Genomic DNA, 25,355 nt, shown 5'->3' with positions numbered 1-25,355 from the left:
TGCCACCTGCTGGCCCCTCTTTTTCTTTCTGAATGTTTATTCCTCTCTTTGAGAAGTAGAATTTACCAGCTATCATATTATAGCAACTGCATTCATTATTATTATTGTATCTAGCTGATAAATTATACAAATGTTAATTATTTTATTCCCTTTTTGGAACTTAACTGTATTTTAGGGGGGCTCATAAATGCCATTGAATGAGCTCATTCAATATCATCCATTATGATATTGAAATATCAATAGCAAATGACTGGTTTTGTGGGTACTAAGATGTATGTTGGTTACGTTTTTGTTTTTTTTTTTTTTGGAGAGGTTTTTGCTATAGGGTGCGTTCGCTCGCCAAACAGACAGAGAGAGACAGAGAGACAGAAACCAAGAAATCACCCCCTAGAGGGAATGGCCACGCTACAGTCCCTTCTCCTCCGTTCTCCTCTAGGGATCTTGGGCATGCACGCACATGCGCCTGGCATGAGTTTTAAGCCTCTGAGTCCGGGACACGAACCGCGGTCGACTACATGGGAGTCCAGCGACATAGCCATTACACTAACTGCTGGTCCCACATTTGTGTTTTTTGATGATGGAAGGCTGACTCATTGCAAATGGTAAGAATACCTTCCAGCCACTGACTGCATTCTCTTCCCCTTTCTTGCTTGACATCAAAGCATGAATCATTGGCAAGGATCATTCTGGAGTTACTGCATAAAACTATAAAGAAATGTTAACTTTTCCATGTCTATTTCAAAATGTTTTCAGTCTCAGGGCCAGCTAGTGGGATAGCAACAGACTGCACTATGCTTTGTGAGTCAGTCCCCCATGGGAAAGTTCTGGGTTCAAATCTAGTGACCTCCTTGAGTATGTGAGGCTCACACTTGCCCATGATCCAGGGTTGTCTGGAGGCTTGTGGGTGGATTATGGCACCAAAACCCTTTTGAAGGAGCTCTTTCTTTTTCTGTGCTTTTCTCACTCAAGGGAGGAATAAATAAATAAAGAACTTAAGCATTTATTACCTAAAAAAGCTTTCATTCTCTTTTGCAGTCAAGTGGGACAATACTCAATCAGAAACAAAGAGATTCATGAACAATGAAAGCATTCTAAACAACTGAGAAAAAATTATTCTGAAACAATAACTTATGTCCTATCCTTTTATTTGAATCTGTTTTGTTAAGGCAGTGACTGCCAAAAAGTTCGATGATTTGATGTTTAAAGTAATCTTTTTCCCAGCAAGACCTCCTACTACCGCCATGTTTCTTTTCATGGGACTCTGTAACTGACACATGGTAGTTCATTCTGAGTTCTTCTATAGCTACCACAAGTACATACTGCTCTAGAAAATTCTCCGAGTTGAAGTATTTTTATTTGGGTAACTTGTGTAATCAAGATCATTTACCCTGTTTTTGGAGGATAGAATGCAAAAAGGCAGCCCAAATCCCTTGTGACCTTAAACTTTCACTGGTGACAGTTAGTTCAGCTGTGAGAGCTTGGTGCCAAGGATGCCAAAGTCATGGGTTCTATCCCATTGCAGGGTAGTCAATCTCAAAACAAAAACTTTATTGCATTGGTACAAACTCTCTGGCCTGCTGGCAACTCACTTTTGGCAAAGAAGTATGGATATTTTAGTATATCACGCCATGAGTTATGGAGTCTCCAACTTGATGCTCATCGTGGGTTTCAAGGAAGGAGTTCAGCTTAGGCTGGGTATGGTGACCCTAGTGCACCTTAGACCAGAACATGGAAAAGGATGAGAGAAAAAAGAAGTGGTTTCAAGAAGCAGGTGTCACTCTAAGGTACTGTATTTAATGGATACACCCATGAAAAGTGGACTTCTAATACCAGAGGAGCTATCAGATGGCAGTGACTACATAATGCAGGGTCAGAATCTCTGTCAGTAAAGGGCAGGACACCTACTATCAGGTAAGAGCTCTGGAGATGGAGTCCGTTCCTGGAAACAGTGTGGACTAATGGCATAAAAGGTTCTCCCAGATACCTCTGGGTTTAGGACTAAAATTCACCTCTGAAAAGTTTGGGCAGAAGCATGACCCCTGGAACTTGGCCATCTGAGCCGTCAGGGAGTGGTGCAGGTGAGGAGCGGGGATGTGTGGGGAACTACACAGCTGTCTGGCCAGGCCATGGATGTGGATCTGGGCCTATGTAGTTTGTAAGAAGATTTCATTATAAACTCCACCAGATCAGCAAATAGGAATGCAGATGTACCTGGATTGGGGCCAAGGGGAACTGAATTGTAGCTGGGAATCTCAATGTATCTCTCTGGGAGAATCTATGAATGGGAGAAAGAAGTACCAAAAAGGAGATGTACCCAATACCGTTATCGCCTGAGTAGGCAGAGACCACATTCTGTCGGCAGTCACTCTTCATCGCCGACACAGTTCCAGACGCATATTCTACATGCGTGGTGAGCACTGTCCAACACAAGCTCTGCAATGAGGGACAGGTTCCTTTCTACCCATTTTGGTGGCCACTAGCCATATGTGGCAGTTGAGCACTTAAGTTGTTGCTCATGTGGCTGAGGAACTGACTTTTCTTTATCCAATTTAACCAAAATTACATGTAAAATTAAATAGCAACATGTGGGTAGTGGCACTTGGGTTAGAGGATCAGAGCTTGAAATTGGAGAAAGTAGTTGAAGAAAATCCTATATTGAGAATAATGTAAATTAATAATTGCAAATAAATGAACAGGGCAAAATCCAAATGGGTCTTTCTCTTTGGTTTTGACTGTATACATAACCCCAGGAAGGTAGCATTCATTTTAAAATTTATAAAGTGTAAATTCAGTTGCCTGTGGTGATGGAAGTCCATCTAGATAGAACAGAGGGTATGACATAACAGAAACACCAAAGCTTCTGTATGGCTGGCAGGTGCTGTGTTTTACATCACGAAGAACTCATATTCAAGACCAATTTTTTCCTAATAGAGGTGTACAATCAAAAAACTTTTGTTCGCCAGTCAACGGTCTATTTTATAGAAAGGTTCTCCCTGGGTCTAACCAATGTGGTTAAATGTTTGTGTTTTATTGAGATATTTTGATCACATAATAACAGTGTTAGTCAATGACCTTGTTCATAGCATTTTCAATAATTGTATTAGGTGGTTTGCTTTCTCTAAATTGTATAATTCTGTTCTCTGCTCAGTGAGTTTTCCTGTTTCTTCTCATGTCTTCTTTCTATTTTGTTTCCCTCTATCTTTATAGATTTCTTGAACATTCTCTCAAAATCAATCAGCAGCTTCAAAATCGGGCAATCTCACTTTGTAACCTCCTCTGCCTGGCATCTGGGAAACCTTCCTCCCACCACAGCCGCCCCCACATGTGATGTGAAAGGAACATAGCGCCAGGAACACTGGTGCTCAGAGCCTCTTCCTTACTTAGCTCTATGTGTTGCTCTGATTTAGAGAGAGTGATGCTATTTCTAACCCTCTTGCCCAAACCAGCTAGGTTAGACTCTCTGAGATGGAGTCTGCATTGTAGAATTGTTCCTGTAGCTCCCCAAAAGATTCCAATGTGCCTCTACTGAGACAGCTGCTATTTGTTGTCCCGGAGCACTGCCAGGCATAGTTGTCATACATTAGTGGACTCCGTGGTCCAAAAGGTAGTCAGTAGCCACATGTGGCCACTTAAAAATTTTTTTAAGTGTGAATTTATTTATTTTCCATGGGCAAGAGAGAGAGGGGGAACGTCAAAGAGTCAGTACCTTCAACAGGGATCTGACACTTTTTTTCTGAGAGTTTTTTTTTTTTTTTCTATAGGGTACGTGCCCTCGCCAGAAAGACAGAGAAAGACAGAAAGATGGGCAAGAAATCACCCCCCAGGGGGGATGGCCATGCCGCAATCCCTTCTCCTCCATTTTCTTCTCAGGATCTTGGGCATGCACGCACACATGCCTGGCGTGAGTTTAGCCACTGGGTCTGGAACTCGAACCGCGGTCAACTACATGGTAGTCCAATGACATAGCCATTACGCTAACTGCTGGTCCTAGGATATGACACCTTGATTCATCCCCAGTCTTCACGTAGCCCTGCATCATGAGAGAGTGTGTGCCCAGAGTACTCAGGAAGGTCCCCATATCTGATCAGGGAGTTTTCTTATGTTGGATCACCTCACAGAGCATTGTGTGTTGCTGTTGTACCACCACCTGACCTCTAAAATTTAAATAAATTAAAATGAAATGATATTTTAATTTCAGCTCCGTAATCTTGCTAGCCATATTCAAGTACTCAGTAGCCACAAGTGGCTAGTAGCGACCCTATACAGACAGAGCAGCTACAGGACATTTTTGTCATCATAGAGAACTCTATTGCATAGTGCTAACAGTTGGGAGATATGGAGATGGAGAATGTAGGGGGGGAGTGTATAATATACCAGATATTCCAGAACATTCTGTGTGGTTGGTAGGCATGATATCTTATATTATGTTTGGAACATAGTTTATATATGAATTTCTTTGTTTTATTTTGTTTTGTTTTAGGTCCAAAAAGTAGGGTTTTAGGTTTTTGCCATAGGGCACATGCATTTGCTGGAGAGAGACAGAAAGAGAGAAAGTGAGAACTCTCCCCCTGGGGGGGATGGCCACACCAGAATTCCTTCTTTTCCAATCTTCTCTCACCATTTTGGGCATATACAAGCACATATCCAGCATGATTAGAGCTGTCAGGTCCAGGACTCCAACTGTGGTCAGCCATGTGGGAATCCACTATCTAAACCATCATGCCACCTGCTGGTCCCAGCTCATGAAATCCTTAATTTTCAAATTCAGTTGAGATAAATTTTGTAAAATGTAAGTAAACTGATTCCCATTTTAATTTTACGTGATTTGCTTAGCTTACCTTTGTTTAATATATTTTCTTTGCTACAGTGTTTGTAGCTGCATCTCAATCCCTAACTTCTTTTGGTTGCATGCACCATTTAAAAACAATTTAATTCTAGAGGTTATCTCCTCTGAAATCTATATTATTTTATGAAAGAGTTGAACAGCTGGTGAAAATAACCCCAAGATTTCTAATCCCATCAAAGGAAAATTTGGTGTCAATAATCACATTACACCATAACATTTTTGAAATCCAAGTGAGGGACAGATTTCAAGCTCTAATAATACGGCAACATAAACATCTTCATAGTTCACTCTTGAAGAGCCTTGTGAGATCAGTAACATTGTGAGTGGGAGAATATTGACCTTAATCTCTTTTACACTCATTAAAAAGTGAAAAGCTAAAAGTAGTCATTTTACCAGTTAAGTATTTACTGACTTTTGATGAGAATGACTTACTTAAATGATCTGAAACTTTATTACATGATGCCTCTACTGACTCTATGGATGCCACAGCATGGATTTCCACCTCCATCTAGTATTTCACTTCATATTCCCTCCTGCTCTTCAGGACATTTTTGTGAAGTCCCTTCTCCACATGTAAACAACATATCAGTCCATTAATGGACCTCATTATGCTCAATTGTCTTTGCCAAGAACTATTGAAAATGATCACAAATGACTATGTAATTATAATTAAGATTTTGTAGATGTATTCACTTTATATTTAACAAGTTCATTCTGTTAAGTTTCACCCTTTTTTGAATAGTGACATTTGCTGGTACAAGGAAGAATGATTAAAATGATAGTTTAATTTTTTAGGAAGGTAAGCTAGTTATTGTCTTCAATAATTGTAATTATTAACTCATAACATGCAGATAGTAACTCTAAGAAGTTTATTCTATTAGAATATCTATGAAGATTAAGTAAGACAACTTATTCTACAGCACCTGGCTACCAGTATGCTCTCTCTTACCCCCACCCCCATTTTAGTCCATGTAGCTTGAGTTTTAAATTTGTTCTCCAAAAGACCTTTAGGTCTTAACTAATATGATTTTTATATTTTGCAAAAATCTATTATGAGGAAGAACAACGTATATTAGATCTTGTCATGTACTGGGCTTAAAATGATAAACATCACCAAATTACTGGAAAATTCTTTAACAGTCTGCTCCTTATTTCAAAAATGATTCTTTTTAAGAGTTGTGACAATCTTGTAATTTTCAAAGTAGCATCTTTAGAAAGTTTTTTTAATTACTTTTATTATCGTTTCCATTAGGATATTTCATCAGAACTTACATTTTTCTTCCCTCTACTGTACATAATCTTGATATGCTTTCTCCTTGCCAAATAAATTCTTTAGTTTCAGGAGCTCTGTGTTCTATTCCTTCACTTTAAAATCATGGGAAAAATAACTGTCATTTCCTTATCTCTGTCTCCAATTCCCTCATCATTTTCTGTGAGCCAATTTTCTCGTTTTTCCTCTGTCTACTAGAAGGAACTTTATACTCTGCTCCATTCTCTGCAATTCAGGGCTCACAATTTGAGTTTCTCAGATTATCCTTTGTACTTGTGTCTACTTTTTCATTAAAAAGAGACTTCGGTCTTCTTTTGACTTCATCATCTATATACTGCCATATTTAAGGCCCATTTGCTTATTGACTGAATCAAAATTTTCATCCTACCTAATCATATTGAATGTGTAACTTCTGAATGACTTAAAAATTATTGCATAGTGTGAGAGAATTTTCTAGCTTTCTTCTAGTTATGGCATTATGTGTGATGAAGCTGAGGAGAAATAGCTCATAATGAATATAGTACTGAGCAATAATAATTAGAATCTGCATATACCATGTACAGGGTCAACAAACCCACCAGGTAAATCATGATTTTATTAGAATTTAATGAATCAAACTAGCATTCGAGATGGTTAGTAGGAAAAGGGCAGGGCATTGTGATTAGCTGCTTTGTATTCTAATTTTTTACCTCCTTGAACTGTTTGTTTAAAAATGGAGGTTAATATCTCAGATGTTTCTAAGAAAAGATGCATAAAGGACCCTTCACAGTACATGGGATGGTAAGTGCCCATGATGTCAATTATCCTACTTTCTAAAAATGGACATGTCTGCTTGGAACTCGTGAAACATGAACTTCAGACTAGCAATAATCACTTCAAAAAGAGGACTTTTTCTCTTACCATTATTGGTTAGTGTGCTACGTGGATAGTTCAACGTCTCTTTACTTCATCTGCTAACTCAAATCTTAATGTCAGATCCAAAGAAACTATTAGATTAAATATCCCAACTGACCACATCTCAACTAAATATTCTTTCTAGCTTTTAAAGTATTTCTGAGTTGTTTACAGAGCAGGTTCGTTACCTGTCTTTAAAATGATCTCTTCCACCTTGCCCTGAGTTCAGGCAGGCATTCAGGCTATTCTTTATTAGCTTTATGATTACAAAGGCCTTTTCTAGAAGTCTCAAAGACTTAGACACTCAAGTATCTCTGTGAATACCCAAAAGTTTGTGGGTTTTACTATGGTAGATGCTTTCTTTTTGAGTCAATGCCCTGCCAATTTAAATAGGATATTTTCAGATTGCTTGTGGGAGACCTATAGCAATAAAAAAAATACTTTACAATAAAAATATACTTTATATACTTTCAGGTTGTTGGAAAATTTGTGGTATAGTTATATATATATATATAAATGTGTCATGACTTTCTCAGAAACCCAGTATAATTATTTCCAGAATATAGTAAGCTTGAAGAAAGTATATACTCACCAGTTGTTGATTACCAACAAATTAGATGAAATTGGCTGTGAATGTAGCAGTAGCTCTCATGGAAAAGGGTGAAATTCTTCCTGTGTTGCCTGTTAGGAAAGTGTGTTGCCAGTAAAGTCCTTACCTTACCTACAATACTTGGAATCTGCTTGTTCTACGTGTATCTATGTGTGGAATATATGCTAATTATCTATAATTTTGTGACCTAAGAATAAGGCCTAAGAAATTTTCTCTGAACTTTTAGCACTAGGACCACCCTCCCTGCCATTTGGGTTATAGTTTTCTTTGTTCTGGTTCTCAATGCTTTATCTTTCAACCTAACTTGTAACTTCTACTAAACTAGGTTGAATAAATGGCTTTTATTAGGAAATATAAGTGCAGTATGTTTAGAACTGGAAACCCTCTTAATTATCTTTATAAACAGTTAAGATTTCAAGAAATGAAATGATGAAATGGAGAGCTTTAATATGTCCTACTTATGATCAGACTTGTTACCTAAGATTAGATACCTAAGTCTTGAACTGTTTATATGCTTTAAAGGTGAAATACATGTACTTTATCTGAGTTTAATACTGTTCCTGCCAACTGATTTGGAGATTTTCTCTAACCACTGTAGACATCACTTACACCAGCTTTCACATTTTACTGAAGACTTCTCTCTCTCTCCTTATGGGAAACTAGTAGTTATGTCAGGTTGCTAAGTGTCTTCCCACTGAAGGACAAGTATTCTGGAGCAGCATATATTTAGCATTTGACATTTGATAAACAGGCTTGTGTAAGATATTTTCAATGCAATTTCAGCTTTGGCAATTTTAAGCGAAAAATCCACTTGGTATTTGGTGAAGTAAACAGATGTGGCCACACTGCTTGCATCAAGATGTATTAATTTTTTTTTCTAAAAAATGGATAAGAACTTGTGAGAATGAATAATGGAATTCAAATCAGATGGGGTGAGATCTTTGAGAGTCAGGAATAAATTACAGTATAATAAATCTGCTACTTGTTTGGATTGAGTGGGGAGTCACTAATGCTGAAATACAGTCAGAGGAAAGGAAAATGGAAAGTCTGCAGAGGAGAGGCTGGCCCTGGGGTAGTGCTACTGCCCTCAGTGGAATGTTGTCTTCTTTGAAAGCCTCTGGTTTAGTCCCATCTATGAAACATTCATCGATCATTAGTTAGAAAACTCATTCACAAGGCACAGAGCAAGGCAGTGGGAAGTACGAAGAAGTAAGCACAGTCCTTACTGTTTCTTAATACATATGCATATTTAAAACTAAGCATATTTTAAGGTCAGAAATTCTATTCCTGGGGGGGCAATTTATAAACTTCTTTAGAAATTAGTAAAAAGAAATTACTTCTGAAATGTTAGTGGTGAGGTCTTTTTTCCTTGCCCTTTCTTTTTTGTTAGAGGGCATGTGTGTTTGCCAGACAGACAGAAATGGAAAGAAGGAGAAAGCCCCCTACCCCCGATGAGGAATGGTCATACCTCAATCTCTTATCCTCTGTGTCTCTCTCCTTTGGGGACTTGGGGCATGCATATGTTCATGTGTTTCTCAGGCCCCTGGGACAAGGACTCAAGCCTTGTGGTTGGCCATGTGGGATCTGGCTGCCTTAATCACCAGGCCATGGGGCGACAATATACATATATCTATCAATGAGCTCTCATTAAATCAATGTGGTAGAATTTAGTGATCCTGAAAGTGTTTGGTAATTTTCAGTTTAATCATCCTCTAGTTCAGATCAGTATTTTAGGAGAGTTATGCTTGCTCATCCTAGTGATTTCTATTCACCACCAATGAAAGACATAAACTCATCATTTAACAAATACATTGAGCCCCTAATTTGTGCAGGACTGGGGTTTGGTGCTATAGGGCTTCTCAAAGAACTCTAATATACTTAAAGGGATAGAGTTCACCCATGAACCTTTCTGAAAAGGAGTATTTTATTTAAGCTTTGAGAACTATGCTAGGCACTCACTTGAGGACTGGTTACATTGTCAGTGAGGGGGACTAGCTTGTGATCCAATTGTAGGATTGTTGGATGATGACTTTCCCACTGGGCAGCACTTTTGTCCAAAGAATATAATTGGGTGTTGGTGACTCAAGCAAGGGTGGGAAGACTCATCCTTGACCAAGTTAAAAGACAACAGAAACTTTATTTGTGTCCAACTCTGCACTGATCAGCATGAGACAAAGAAGAGATGCATGGGGACGTGGGGCGACAAACTGTTTCTTTCATAACTGAGGGAAGAAAATCTGCAGGTCTGACTTGCTGAACTGCTAAGGAATGGGGGAGAAGAGAACTTCACAGTCTGAACCTTGGTGTCTTATTTATTCCTCTTGGCTACAGAATGCCTGCCAGCGGGAGACTCATCACTAAGATATTACAGAAAAATGAAGCCAGGCAAGGAAAATATGTATTGCTTTTCTCCTCACTCCATAAATTTTGTTATTAATAAATCAGATTCTTATAGAACAACCTGTCATGGCTGTTTCTGGAAACAAGGTTTTATTAGCAAAGTTTTTATAACAGTCAAATATACAGTCATTTTAAGAGTGACTATTATGCTTTTAAGTCAAATGGATCTCATTTGCAATATACATGGCTATTCCTTACCAGCTACTGAATTTGGATCTTAACTCTGGGATCTTGTTGTTGGGATATGGCATTAATAGCATGGTTGCGCATGCATATGAAGGTGTGGCAACCTTTGATTGATTTCCTATTCTTGATACTTGATCAGACTTCTGGGAAAATTCCAAGACAGTTCATTAATAGATGAGGGCTACCTCCCTGGTCACTAGCTTCCACAAAGGACAATTTGTAAATGGTGCAGCAACAAGTAAGAACAGGACTGATGCAACACCTTCTAAAAATTAGGTTTGAGATGGGCGTTAGCAAAGCAAATGATGTTTTACCAATATTATTCAGTGAAAAGAGATTAATATTCCCCATGCATTTGCTTTGCAAAAGAATTAATTTTAAAAACAATGGCATATATGTTTTTTTTTTTCTGATCAAGAACATAAATACATGCTAATTGCAGAGAGGAATCTCTATATTTTTGTGCAATTTGCATCTGTTAGTTGCTTTCATCAGACCATTCCAGCTTTATAGGGCAAAGACTTGTGGACACACGCCCTGTGACAGGGCAGGCATGACCAGGCAGAGTTGAATGCATGTTAATCACATTTCCTTCAGTCCTGCTACTGCAGCTGCTCCCTTCTCTCCTTGCAGAGTCCCCATTGCCATTGAAGGAAGACTCTAGATCTGGGGCTTGAATGGAGGAGGATGCAGCTGGGTTGGGCAACCTGACCGGCCGTATTCATACAACCAGGTGGACTCTGATGATCCTTCCTGCAAGTGAGATAATATGACTCTAATTCTAGGTTAGGAGGGAAAATGTGCCCTTTGCACCCCAGGAAAGAATCACTGCTCGTCTGTGCCCCAGTAGACGCATCAAGGATGAGTGGTTGTCAGTGGTCAATCACCCCATCAGACCCTGCCATTGAAAAGACTTGACAGTTTATTTGAACTTGGGTGTGGGCAGATGACCCCGTCGGATACTGTGGTTATCTATACATATGCAGCTTAGTGAGCTGGTGGTGGACAGGCTCCTGGGCTGGGAGAGACTGAAGTTAGTTGAGGGACAGCACCTGAACAATTGAGGTTACCTGGTGGTTCTGATAGTAGCATGGTGGAAAAGTCGGCATTAATTACTTTTTTAAGAAAGTGAAGTAATGAATTAATTCTGTGTGTGCCATGTTACAACCTCCTCCTCACTATTAACAGATTTATTCCAAACTTACATCAGATAATTGAAATAGGACTTAGCAAACTGAGGAGCAGACCGAGGGGTCAAGCTATAAAATTAAATCACTGTCTAATTAGGCCACATAGCTGGATCAAGGAACTTAGTGCAGAAATATTAACTTTTTCTTTAGCAATTTTAAGATTTTTGTTACTTACATTGATTGTATAAAGTGAGGTATCTTACTAGAAGAACCCATTTAAAGGACTACTCTACTAAAATGGTGGCCAAGATGTTTTAATATATCAAAGTTGGGTTATGATTTGAAGTCACATGTAGACTCGTTTATGTATTCAACTGATACACACCTAATTGAAGTCAAACCTGTTCTGGACACGAGCAATGGTGAATGAGACAGATGCAGCCCCTGCCCTCCTGTAGTTTGTGGTCTTTGACATTCTGATGTGACTATTTTGTTTCTGTAATTAGAGAAGCTTTTAATTTAAACTTGCATTATGTTTGATGTCAAAGAATGAAAATTTAATGTGCATTTATGATCTTCAGTAACACTGTTGGTTTTTCTTTTCCTTTTAAAGAAAAATGTAGTGCCCAAGATAGTTAGGTTAGAGGAGCAGCCCCCAACCTTCCCGGCACCAGGGACTGGGCCTTGTGGGAAACAATCCCTCTGTGGGCAGGGTAGGGGAGGTTGGTCCCAAGATGACTGAAGCACACCACATCCATTGTGCACCCCATTTCCACCACTACCACATTCACTATATGATGAAACAATCACACAAAAATAGGGTTCACCCTCCCATGAGAATCTGATACTGCTGATTTGGCAGGAGGAGAGCCCAGGCAGCAATGCAAGCAGTGGGAAGCAGCTGCAAACACAGATGAAGCCTCCTTCACTTGCCCACCACCCACCCCTCACTGCATGGCTAGGGAGAAGCCCTTAACGGGCCACAGACATGCACTGATCTACGCTCAGGGCTTGGAGATCCCTGGTTAGAGTATATACTTAAACACTTGTAGTGTCTGGAATCATGTAATTAATGTTCTGGAAGTCAATTTAATTATAATAATTTTTTTTAGTGGTCTTAGAACTTTTTTGATGTGTTAACTCTGAAAATGTCATTAATCATAATGTACTTACAAATCCAACAAATATTAATTGAGGCCTACTACAGCACTGGGTTAGATTCTGAAGTTATAAAATATTGATATAATTTTGAACATATTGACCCCACAGTTGTGATCAGTTAGGGATTGGAGTCATATATATATTTATTTATATGCTCTTCAAAGAATTCATATATATATATTTTTTTCTTCAAAGAGGTTATGGACAATGTATGTTATACAAAAAACTATGCATGAATTTCAATTTTTTTGCACCAAAATAAACTCATACTTTAATTTTTCCATGAACTTCTTGGAGTCTCCTTGTATATTTCTTTTCTTTTCTTTTTTTTTTTTTTTTGAGAGGTTTTTCACTATAGGGCGCGTGCTCTCGCCAGACAGAGAGAGACAGAGAGACAGAAAGCAAGAAATCACCCCCCAGAGGGGATGGCCACACTGCAGTCCCTTCTCCATTCTCCTCTCGGGATCTTGGGCACACACGCACACACACCCAGCATGGGTTTTAAGCCACCGGGTCCGGGACAGGAACCGCGGTCGACTCCGTGGGAGTCCAGCGACATAGCCATTATGCTAACTGCTGGTCCCCTTGTATATTTCTTAGGGGAGGATAAAAAGCTGCAACAGGGTGAGGTTATGTCACTTTCCAAAGCTTATTTTGCGCCCTGAAGATAGAGATAAAAGCTTTTTTTTTTTTTTTATTTGCTTTAGGGTGTGTGTGCCTGTCAGAGAAAGACAAGAGGGAAAGTGAAAGTGAGAAAGCACCACCCCCAGAGGGATGGCCATGCTGCAATTTCTTCTCCTCCATTCTTGAGATTTTAGACATGTATGCATGCTTGCTCAGCATGTTTTTCTTTTTTTTTAATTTATTTAATTTTTATTTTATCATCATCTATTTTTAAAATTTGCTACAGGGAACACATGCTCACGCCAGAGAGAAATAGAAAGAGAAAGTGAGGAAGCAAGTTGCCAAGTATGGGCCTTGAACCATGCTCAGCCATGTGGGAATCCAATACCCCAACCACCACACCATCAGCTGGCCCCATCTCAGTATGTTTTTCAAGCTCCTGGGTCCAGGACTTGAACTGCGCAGTCAAGTGGAATCCAGCTGCTTTGACCACCGTGCTACTGGGTGTCCCAAGAGATGAAAGTTTTGTTTAAGCAGCAAAAATAGAATCTTTGCAGTTTTGATTTATAGACCTTCTTTTAAAACTGACGGTCTTAGTTTTCCTCTTTAGTTACTTTATTGTCTTCTACATGTACAGTGCAATCAAATTATAAAATTTTATCTTGACTCAGACTTTCAGGGAAGGTGATTCAGCTGTCCTCCTTGAACCTAGCAACATGAGCGGCAGAGAATAGTCATCCTAGCCAGTGAAGGGGCAGCATGAACCAATTTTCATATTATATGAAAGTACTTCTTGCTCATTGGTTTGCTCTTGATTACTCTTTAAAAAATAAGCTTTTTATTTTAGTTCCATTTTAGATTTATGGAATTACTTGAAGACAATAAGAAAATTCTCATATATCCTGTGTCCAGTTTCTCTTATTATTAATAGCTTACATTATATGGTCTAAATATATTCAGCACCATGAATAAATTAGTACTTTTTTATTACAAACCGAAGTTCATACTTTATTCAGATTTCCTATGTTTTTGCCCAATGTCATTTTCTGTTCCAGAATCGTTTCAGGGTATACTATATTGAGCAATTGTTTCTCCTTAGGATGTCCCCTTGGTTGTGATAATTTCTGAAACTTAATGTTTTTGGTGACATGGACAGTTTTTAAGGGGTACTGCTCAGGTATTTTATAGAATGTCTATAAATTTAGATTTGCCCAACATTATTCTTCTCTTTTTTTTTTTTAAGAGATTTTTGCTATAGGACACATACACTCTCCAGAGAGACAGAAAGCAAGAAATCACCCCCAAGAGAGAATGGCCTTGCCACAATCCCTTCTCCTCCGTTCTCCTCTTGGGATTTTGGGCACACATGCACACGTGCCTGGCTTGAGTTTTAAGGTGCTGAGTCCGAGACTTGAACACTGATTGACTATGTGGGAGTCCAGCGTCATAACCATTACACCATCTGCTGATCCTTGGCATTTTTCTTATGATTAGACAATGTTAATGTGTTTGAGAGAGAAGACCACATTGGTTAAATGGGATTCTCAGCACATCATAACAAGGATACCTGCGATTGGTGTCTTTTATCACTGTTGATATTCACCTGGCTTCCAGTGGTATTTGTCAGAATTCTCTACTCTGTGGTTACCCTTCCATTCTCCTTTTCCATATAGCACTCTTTGGAAGGAAGTCATGCATAGCTCACACATAAGGAGTGGCAAGTTATATTTTACTTTCTTAAAGAAGGAGTGTCTACAAATACTATTTGGAAATGTCTGTTCTTCACTAATTTTTATTCAGTCTTTTATAACAGTATATATTATAACTCACAGGTATTTATGTTACACTTTGATTAGAATCCAACATTCTTTTATTATTTTGTTGCTTATATTGTTCCAGCTTTGGCCATTAGAAGCTCTAGAGTTAGCTCCAGGTCTCTTTGACATACACCTATCATTGTGGAGTGCTTTTGTTGTTCTTTTTCGTGTAATTGTTTTTGTTACTTTCTTACTTTCCATCACTACAAGACGGTTCAGGTTCATCCTGTGTGTTTTTTCTTGCTCCAGTCATTTGATCAGCATTTTTTCAAAGACTCATGGTTTTCTAGATCCTCTAAATTGACAGTGCAAAGACATGCACAGGTGTGTACTAGCTGTATGTATACTTACCTGTCAATAATCCCTTACGCATTTGTCTGTGTCTGTGTTCAGTAGACATGAGTACACACTGATGTATCCCACTGTAGCCCATTCAGCATTCAAGTCTCTTTCTTTTACTTATACCAACAGTGAGACACCTGCCTCCCACCATCTACTGTTCATGTGTTTAATTATTTAACTCCATTATACAGGTGTAGAGACTTCAGAATTGTTAATCTGTATCTCTTGTGGGAAACAACTTGATTGGAGTATATTATATTCATATATATTATATATTGTTGTAATTCCCTTGTCTTGTATTAGTTAATTGTCTTAATTCTTATAGAGTCTAAATAATTGTTTCCAAAGTTACCTAGCTTGGTATTTTCTTCTCTTTGGTGAGGTTGCTTCAAGCATTTGTTATATATTTGATTCTTCTATAATATTCCGCATTCCACCCTGGGCTTTCCTACCTCCTGAATTGTTTTTTTAAAAGTTGCTTACATAAAGGTTTATTCTTTGCCCTGTAAAGTTGTATGGATTTTGAAAGGTATTTACTATAGGACATTCACAGTTATAGTAACATACCATAGATTAGGATAGTTTCTATTGCTATAACATAGAGTAATTTTTCCCTCCTGTAAAATCTCCCATGCTTCATCTGTTCAACTCCTCTCTCCTACCTATGCCTGGAAACCCTGGATCAGTTTAAAATCTTTCTAGTTTTATTTATTTTTTTTCTAGAAATGCCATATAGTTCGAAACATAGAGTATCTAGCTTTTCCAGACTGTCTTATTTTACTTAGCAATATGCGTTTGTTTCACTTCTATCCTATTACGAGTGGATAGTGCATCATCTTTTAACTACTGGACACTATTCATTATAAGGACCATCATTTATCTATCTACCTGTGAAGGACATTTTGGTCACTTCTGGTTTATGGCAATTGTGAATAAAGCTGCTATGAACATTTTCATGCAGGTTTTTGTGTGAAAATCTGTTTTCACATCAGAAGAGTAAACACCTTGGAATAAAATTTCTAGATCTTAGCTTTATAAGAAACCGCCAACCTGTCTTCCAAAGTAGCTATACCATTTTGCATTCCCATTAGCAGTCAATGAGAATTCCTGATGCTCCACATCCTTGTCAATATTAGATGATGTCATTGTTTTAGATTTTAGCCATTCTAATTGGTATAGAGTGCTATTTGTTTTAATTTGAATTTTCTAAAGACAAATAATAGTGAAGATCTTTTAAGTTTTTTTTTTTTTTTCAGGCCAACCATATATATATTCTTTGATGAAGTCTCTGTCAGAACTTTTGCTGATTTTAAAATTGGGGTTTTTGGTTTTTGTTGAGTTTTGAGAGTTTTTAAATGTATTTTAGTTATAAGTCTACTATTAGACATATACTTTACAACTATTATCTCCCAGTTTGTAGCTTGTCCTTCCATTCTCTTTTTTTAAAGAATTATTTTATTTAACTTTATTTATTTTATTTGCTTATTTATTTTAATTTGGGGAGAGAGAGAGAGAGAGAAAGTGAGGAGTCCAGCGCCCTTAACCACCACGCCACCTGCCAGCCCCCTTCCATTCTCTTAACAGTGGCTTTCTTTTTTTTTTTTTTTTGTTTTTTTTTTGGTAATTTTGTATAGTACATGATGTGCACTCACTGGAGAGGGAAAGGAAGAGGAATAGAGAGAGAGAGAGAGAGAGAGAGAGTGAGAGAGAGCGAGAACAGGAGAGAAAGTGAGAAAATACCCACACACCCCCAGTGGAGATAGTCACTCTGCAATATCTCCTCCCCATTCTCCTCTCATGATTTTTGGCATGCACACACATGTGCCCAGTCTTTTTTAAGCTGCCAGGTCCAGAATTTGGACCATGTAGTTGGCCATGTGGGATCCAGCCGCCGTAACCCCAGTGCCAGTGGCTGGCCCAACGGTGGTTTTTCAGAATAGCAATTTTATTTATTTTTTCTTTATTCGTGATGGCGTATGCATATGTGCATATGAGTGACAGTGAATGGAGGAGGAGGGAGAGGATAGAGGATAGAGACAGAGAGCGAGAAAGAGAGAGAGAGAGAGAGAGAGAGCGCAGTACCCTCTCAGGGTCTGATCACACTGCAATCCCCTCCCTTTCACCCCTCTAGCCTATCAGATCTTGGGCATTCATGTGTGTACCTGGAATGTTTCTGGCTGGCTGGTCTTGAGATTCAAAACACCACATGGAATCTGGCTTCTCTTGAGCAGAATGCTACCATGGAGCCATGAAGTCCAACTGATTGTTTTTTTTTTTTTTCTTCAATGGCTTGTACTATTGATATACATTAACATTTATCACCAAATTTAGTATCCCATAGAATTTTTCCTACATTGTCCTCAAGAATCAGTTTTATAATCTTGTATTATATATTTGGATGAATGATCCATTGTGATTAAAGTGATTTTGGTTAGATCATAGAGTAAATGCAAAGACAGAAGAACCAGGCTTGGAAAACAGGTGGAAACCAAGAGAAGGGTGGCAGCCAGCCATCAATGTCTGTGTCCTGCCACTGGAGCCACCACACTGCCATGGGCTGGATTGTCCTGGGTCTTGGCTGCACAGTCCCTGGAGAAGCATACTGCAGCCCATCTATCTTCACCCTCAGAGTCTGAACCCCATGGAAAACAGTAATCATCCTTGTGGCTTTTGCAATGAAGAGAGAGTCCTGACAGCAATCAAGATGCCAAGAAACAAGAATTAACAAATGTCCATTACACCAGCTACTTAATGAGTGGTACATTTCAATAATTTTTGAAAAATGCCCTATAAATACGAACTCAGTTTAAAATGTTTAAAAGAATGATAATATCTTCCATTAGCCCTAGGTTTTTCTAAATTTTTCCAAATCTAGGAAGAATACTGAAGATTCCTGGGACTGATTCAAATACTAGTGCTTTCAGGCACAGTTGACAGTTGGTAGCAAATTGGGCTTCAGGGCTGGATGCCACATGGCTGACCATGAGTTTGGATCCCCAGGTGGACCTGAAAGCATGTTGAACATGGGTGCATGTGTCCAGGACCCTTGGTACAGTTCAGTCATGTCAGTCTGAGTGATCTTTCCTTATATAACATGAACCAGGAAGACTTTTTCCAACTTGCTTTGGGAAGCTACTGCTGCTCAGAAGGAAAACCTTCTCACTGATCCAGGACAGTTACATTTTCACAATGAAATCTGAGGAGTGTGCAAGGGCTTAACAGTTTCTAAAGAGGTCATTGGGATTATGCTGCCCTCCCCAAAGTCCACTGTAAAGGGCTAGACAACTATCTCGTCTTCAGACCAGTGCAGTCTGTACCAGAGAAGGTCATCAGATGGATAAAGATTCCCTCCAGTTTTTCTAAATTGAACTGGAAATTTCCTTTAGTCATTACATTCTACAGGAGAGGAAAAGAAAATCCTAATAAGATCTATACTAACAAAGCTTTAGAAGAGAAATTTGTTTTTTGAGGCTGATCTAAGAAGAGAGGTAGGAAGAGAATGAGGTGATGGAGTTGAAAGTCTTATAAAAAGGAGGCACAGGCCCAGCCCTATTTCATAAAAATTGAAGCTTCTGGAGGGGATTCGTAAAGATGGGTTTGAGAAGTACTTTGGAACTATTTGTGGAAACTCATGAATCTTAATTTGATTTTATTCAGTAGGTCAGTGGCTTTTAAATTTAAAATTAAAGCAATAAACCCTACAGGTTTCTTTTCTAATCCTAGTATGAAATACATATATATACACGTCTATATAAGCATATGCACATATGTGTGTGGGGGGTGTGTGTGTGTGTATGTGTGTATCTAACAACATATCTGCTTTAGGAAAATGAATGGGTTGGAGATGGCTAAAACGCAAACAACACCACCCCTGATATCCCCACAGCACTCTAAAGAGTCTCAGAGCATAAGTAAAGGACTCCTGCTGAAGGTTAGGGTGATCGTTGAAGGGTTTAGACAGACAGTAACTGGATAAAAAGGGTGAACAATGGAGATTACTGGTCACCAGTTAGTGGGATTGGAGAAGAACCTGAAACAGGCAAGGTGACAAATTAGGAGCTGCTTACAATGACATAGGCCAGAAGGACCAAGGTATGTATGAACTAGAATGGTGGCAGTGAAAATGAAGATGAAGGACCTAATGGCTCACTAGGTTGTGGTGATTTCTATTTTTTGTTTTAAATTTATAATTTCCTAGAGGGCATGTGTGCTTGCCATAGAGAGATGAGAAAGAAAAGTGAGAAAACACCCCCATGGTCAATGATCACATTGCAGTCCCTTTTCTGTTTCTCCTTGCTTTGGAATTTTGGGCATGTGTGCGTGTGTGTGCGTGTGTGTGCATGCACACACACGCACACACACACACACACACAGACATGCACGTGCCTGCTGATTTTCAAGTTGCCAAGATGGACTTGAGCCACTCAGTTGGCTGTGCATGATTCAGCTGCTTTAACTACCGCAACACTGGTTGGCTGGTGATTTTTTCTTAATATATTTTATTCTGTATTCATGATCGAATGTTGTACATGTACACGAGAGAAAGAGGAGCACCTGCCACCAAGCTTGGTCGCACTAATTCCTTCCTCTGGTCCTCTAGCCCACTGAATCCTGGGTACTTGCTTGAATGTGTGACATGTTTCAGACCCACGGGGCAGGAGATCTGACTCAGGGTCACCTCATGGGATCCAGCTTCTTGAGAGCAGCACATTACTGCTGTGCCACAGAGCTGGTTGTGGTGATATTTTGAATATGAAAGGAAAGAAGAAAAGAACATTAATTAGCCTTAAATAAATTGCATAACTTGTAGTTCCTTGACCTGATACACTTAGAGACTATGATAATATTAATAATAACAATCTATAACTCATAATTTAATAATACAGCATAATACATTGGTTGTATAGAGGGTTTATGATTAATAGTATTGTGCTACAGAGGCTTTGGAATCAGGTGGACTTTGATTCCAGTCATACCCTTTGAATGACCCTGGTCTCAATAACTAATGTAAGGCTCTTTCCTCTCTACTAAATGGGGGACAATTACAGTATTTACCTTACTGAGTTAGTTTCAAGTATTTAAAGGGCAAGTGCTAGATACAGGGGGTCTCTGGGGCAAATCTTATTAATTCCTATCTTTATTTAATTCTTAACTAATCAGCACTTCTGTTTCCTTCAACATGTTGAACCTAAAAAGTTCTTGGTGTAATTCTTTGTCTGGCTTTTAAATACCTCATGAATAATGTGGAATTACTGAGAAACAAAACAAAAGTGATTATGAAATGGATGAAATATTTATTAATACAGTAAAGAAGTCATAGGAAACTGGAAAAATAACTACTGATATTTTACTAGTTTTTTTTTTTTTTGTAGAGGTTTAGGTTATTAAGAAAAAAGGTCATTTTGAAAAATCAAATTAAAAAATAGAATGCATTAGAAGCAAATAATCCAGTGAATTATATCATTAGTGAATAGTCAGGCAATATTTTAACTTTCCTGAGATATCATAGTCAAGTCAAAAAATTTAAATAACATCTACAACAACAACAGAGAATGATTAAACAAACTCTAAAGTAAGAAATCGTTTTTCCAAATTTCCCAGGCATTTGACTGATTGGGACAGATCTTTTCATTTATGGGCAGGACATAATTGTTTAAACATGAAGCTAAAATATCTTCAGTCCCTTCTGCTCACCAGAACTGAGTCCCTCTAGGCTTTCAGTTTACCTTTCAAATCCTAAACAGCCTTTGGAAAGTTTCCAGGGCATTCCTTTCCTACAATGCCCCCTGCTCCTTTCTCCTTTTCATTCTCATTCCTAAGGCTTATGTTTATTGGTTTAACCAATTCCCCTAAATTAACACCTCCTGGGGTGGATTAGAATCACTCACTTCCACACTTAGTGCTACTAAATGGATGTTTTTATACTTGATCTCTCTGTATAATAAGGACATTACAGTTGCCTTCACCCAAAGAGATGAAAATCAAACTCATGGTATTTCACACTTACCATGGGCTACTGAGTGAGAGAGTATTTGGTTCTCAATCCCTTATATAAAGCCTGTGAGACTATCATAGCTTTGTGATATATTTTGAGGTTGGGTAGCTAAATGCCTCCTATTTTATTATTTTTGCACAGTATTGTCGTGATGATATGGGACCTTTTAGAATTTCAGACAAATTTTGAGATTGTTTTTTCTGTTTCTATGAAGAATGTCATCAGTAATTTGATTGGAATTGCTTTGAATTTGTAAATTAATTTTGGTAGAATTGAAATTTGATTATGTTAATTCTTCCAATCTAAGAACATGGAATGTCTTTTCATTTTTATGTGTCATACTCAATTTCTTTTTTCAGTTTTTCATAGTTTTCCTTGTAGAGGTTTTTTACCTCCTTGGTTATGTTTACACCTGAGTATTGTGTGTGTGTGTGTGTGTGTGTGTGTGACTCTTATAGATGGCATTGCTTTCTTCAGTCAACCTCAGTCTGCTCATTGTTGGTGTATAGAAATGCTATAGATTTTTGTATCCTCATTTTGTTTCTTGCCACTTTACTGAATTCATTTATCTCTTCTGCAGCTTTCTTGTGAATGTTTCAAAAGTTTTCTCTGTATTTGATTGTCGGAAAAGTCATGAAGTATTTTTCTATGTTTTTCTTTCTTCTTTTTAGGGAGAGATTTTTGCTATAGGGCTCACCAGAGAGACAGAAAGGAAGAAATCACCCATCAGAAGGGATGGCCATGCCACAATCCATTCTCCTCCATTCTACTCTCAGGATCTTGGGCACACACGTACATGCACCCAGCCTAAATTGTTCAAGGCACCTGGTCTAGGACTCGAACTGTGGTTGACTATGTGGGAGTCCAATGATGTAACCATTATGCCATCTGCTGGTCCCAATGTTTTTCTGCACAAAAATACATCTTGACTTTCCCAAGGGCTCAATATGTAATCATGTCATCTGCGAATAGGGACAATTTCACTTCATCCTTTTCTATTCGAATGCCTTTTATTTTGCTCTCTTATGTGGTTGTGTTGGCCAAGACTTCCAGTAGTAAGCCAAAAAGGAGAGGAGAAAATGGACAGCCTGGCCTTGTTCTGAGTTTTAGCTTCCAGCTTTCCCTCACTCAGTATGATATTAGTTATGAGTTTGTCATATGTGGCTTTTACTGTGTTGAGAAATGTCTCTCCTATATATCCATTTTGCTGAGAGTCTTAGTCATGAAGGGATGTTGTATCTTATTGAATGCTTTTTCTGTATCAATTGATAGTATCATATGATTTTTGTGTTTCCTTCTGCTAATGTGATTCAATTTATAGTTTCGTGCATGTTGAGTCATCCTTGCATCCCACTCAACACGACAAATATCTGCACTCTAAGGAGACTTTGAAAGATCCGAAGTATTATGTCATAGCAGGGAGGACAGTGTAGACAGCAGCGACTGTACAGGAGCGGGGTGGATAGCAGAGGATAGGTGGGAGGGAGGAAATCCTTAACAGATTCAAGAATGTTAAGTTCTCTGTTGAAAATGATGTATATAGTCATATCCTTGATTTGAAAAACCTTATTATAGGCCATAGAGATGTACGATGACTAAATGTGAATAAGAAATCACAAAATTGGGCAGAGCCGGTGCCATGGCAGCCGCCGAGCCGCTGTCGCGCTTTGAGGAGAGGGGAAAGAACATCGTCTGCGTGGGCAGAAACTACGCAGACCACGTCAAGGAGACGCGCAGCGCCGTGCTGAGGCAGCTAGTGCTCTTCCTGAAGCCGTCCGCTGCCTTAGCCACCGAGGGCGCCCCGATCCTGCTTCCCGTCCACATCCGCAACCTGCACCACGAGCTGGAGCTGGCCGTGGTGATGGGCAAGCTGGGGCGCGCAGTGCCCCCGAGGCCGAGGCCATGGACTATGTGGCAGGCTACCTGTGCCTGAACATGACCGCCAGAGACGTGCAGGATGAGTGCAAGAAGAAGGGGCTGACCTGGACTCTGGCCAAGAGCTTCACGGGCTCGTGCCCCATCAGTGCGTTTGTGCCCAAGGAGAGGGGCCCGGACCCTCACCAGCTGAAGCTTTGGCTGAAGGTCAACGGCAAGCTCAGGCAGGAGGGTGACACTTCCTCCATGATTTTCTCCATCCCGTACATCATCAGCTACATTTCTAAGATAATGACCGTGGAAGAAGGGGATACCATCTTGACTGGGACGCCCAAGGGAGTTGGGCCGGTTAAAGAAAACGACGAGATTAAGGCCGGCATACATGGGGTGGTCAGTATGAGATTCAAGGTGGAGAGGCCAGAACGCTGAGTTTGTACACAGCATCCTCACTTTCTCAGGTTCCGGAGCGAAGGGAGCAAGGCCGAAGCAAGCAGCGGTTGTTAAACGTGACTGTCCTTTATCCGAAACGAAGTATAATTGATTGCATTGTTAGCCTCGACTGCAGGAAGGTAGGCCTTTCAAGAAAAACGTCATCTGGAAGAGCTGGGATAGAAATGTAACAACCAAAGTAAAGGATTTGTGATGCCTCTAAAGAGAATGTATCACACCAGATGTTCAGAAGACCTAATTCTTTTCATAAAACCGAACTGGACAAGACTTTTCTGTGAGTCACGCTAGGAAAAATAGTTCAACACTTAAAGCTGTAATGGAAGCTCCAAGTCAGACAAATTTCCTTGGACTTGGCTTGCTGGTGGTGTGGTGGGATGGGATCCCACATGGGATCCCACATGGCTCTCTGCTGTTGGAGTACTGAACCCTGAGGCTTAAAAAAAATTCCAAAAAAAATTAATTAGTCTCACAGGTTTTCTTGATTTTGATAATCATCTGGAGGCATTTATAAAAATAAAAATTTGAAACTGAATAAAAAAGAGAGTGAGAGGATTCCATGTGGCAAACTGTGGATCAAATCCCGTGCCCAGTCCACCTGAAATGCCCTGGACACATGACTGAGTGACCAGGATCTAACAGACTGGAGAACTGCAGTAAGAAGATCATGGGGTGACCAGATGCCACAGAGGGTGATCGCTCTCTCTCTCACACATGTCCATGCACATGCCCTATTACAAATTTTTAAAGGCAATGGAATATTATATACTTAATAGAATAATATCTGTTGAGCGTAATGTCTTCTTACATGTTTAGTTAAATAAAATCTTTGTAATAGATCATGAAGATAAGTAGAATATCTACACATGTATGTCCATTTACACATTCTCAATTTTATTTGACAAATACAAATGAATGTAAACATCAAAATATTTACAATGGGCATAGCCAAGTTTGCTCCTTATAAAACACAAGGAAGGTAACAACTGGTAGTTATTGAATATCACCCAGTCTGTAGTAGATACTAGGCTAATACTTAGTTATTAAAAAGTAATTTCCTGGGCATATGAGAGAATTAACTCCAGGTCTATGAATGACAACTTAGCTCTACCTTGCAAGATAGCGTGATAAGTGATGGAAAGTTTGAGTTTTCCTTAATTAAGATTATTTTCCCCGTAAAAAAAAAAAAAAAAAGAAATCACAAATTAAAAATAAATAAATAAAAATGTGTAACAGAAAAAGTATCCATTGGTCTGGTTAAGAAAAATCATTGAATACTTGTTAAGATTAAAATTTTAAAAAGGAAGTATAGAGAAGTTTGTTTTGATGCAAATGTTTTATCAGTGACATACCTTGAGAGCTAGTAATGTGTGTACACTAGCCCTAGCATATCCAGTGTGCAAAATTTGTATTGTGCTGCTGAATATATTGTTCAACCATACTGGAAAATGACATTTCATTTACTGACTAAGTACACATCTTGTTTGTATGGCATTACAAACGAAAATGCCATTTGCTACAAACTTCTTGGCTGCCTTTTTGATATTTGCATGATCTCAAATAATTGTCTTCTTTTCCCATCTTTCCCTTTATGAACTTATACTTTGGTCTTTGGTCTTTCCCCCTCATATTTAAACAAAGTTCTGTAAAGAGGAGTAGTCTTAGGTAAAATACATATTGCTCCATGTTGCTACTCTACAGATAATTCTAGAAAATGTCTTAGTAGGGAGCAGAGAATGAGTTTTTAATTTCATCTTT

The 25,355-nt window shown here is 38.9% G+C and overlaps 2 protein-coding genes across 4 annotated transcripts in view; both read left to right on the top strand.

Moving 5' to 3' along the window:
• ESR1 (estrogen receptor 1) overlaps positions 1–25,355 on the top strand; it is a 307,128-nt gene that overhangs the window by 118,998 nt on the left and 162,775 nt on the right.
• LOC102477920 (acylpyruvase FAHD1, mitochondrial-like) lies at positions 1,629–23,579 on the top strand. The gene is given in 4 exon segments (XM_027769948.1): positions 1,629–1,695; positions 12,199–12,360; positions 22,886–23,160; positions 23,163–23,579. Coding segments are annotated over 4 exon segments (921 nt in total).

The sequence above is a fragment of the Tupaia chinensis genome, unplaced genomic scaffold (assembly GCF_000334495.1).
Source record: "Tupaia chinensis unplaced genomic scaffold, TupChi_1.0 Scaffold000014_1, whole genome shotgun sequence".
In the NCBI taxonomy this organism is placed as follows: domain Eukaryota; kingdom Metazoa; phylum Chordata; class Mammalia; order Scandentia; family Tupaiidae; genus Tupaia; species Tupaia belangeri.
This window is presented reverse-complemented; position numbering and strand designations above follow the sequence as displayed.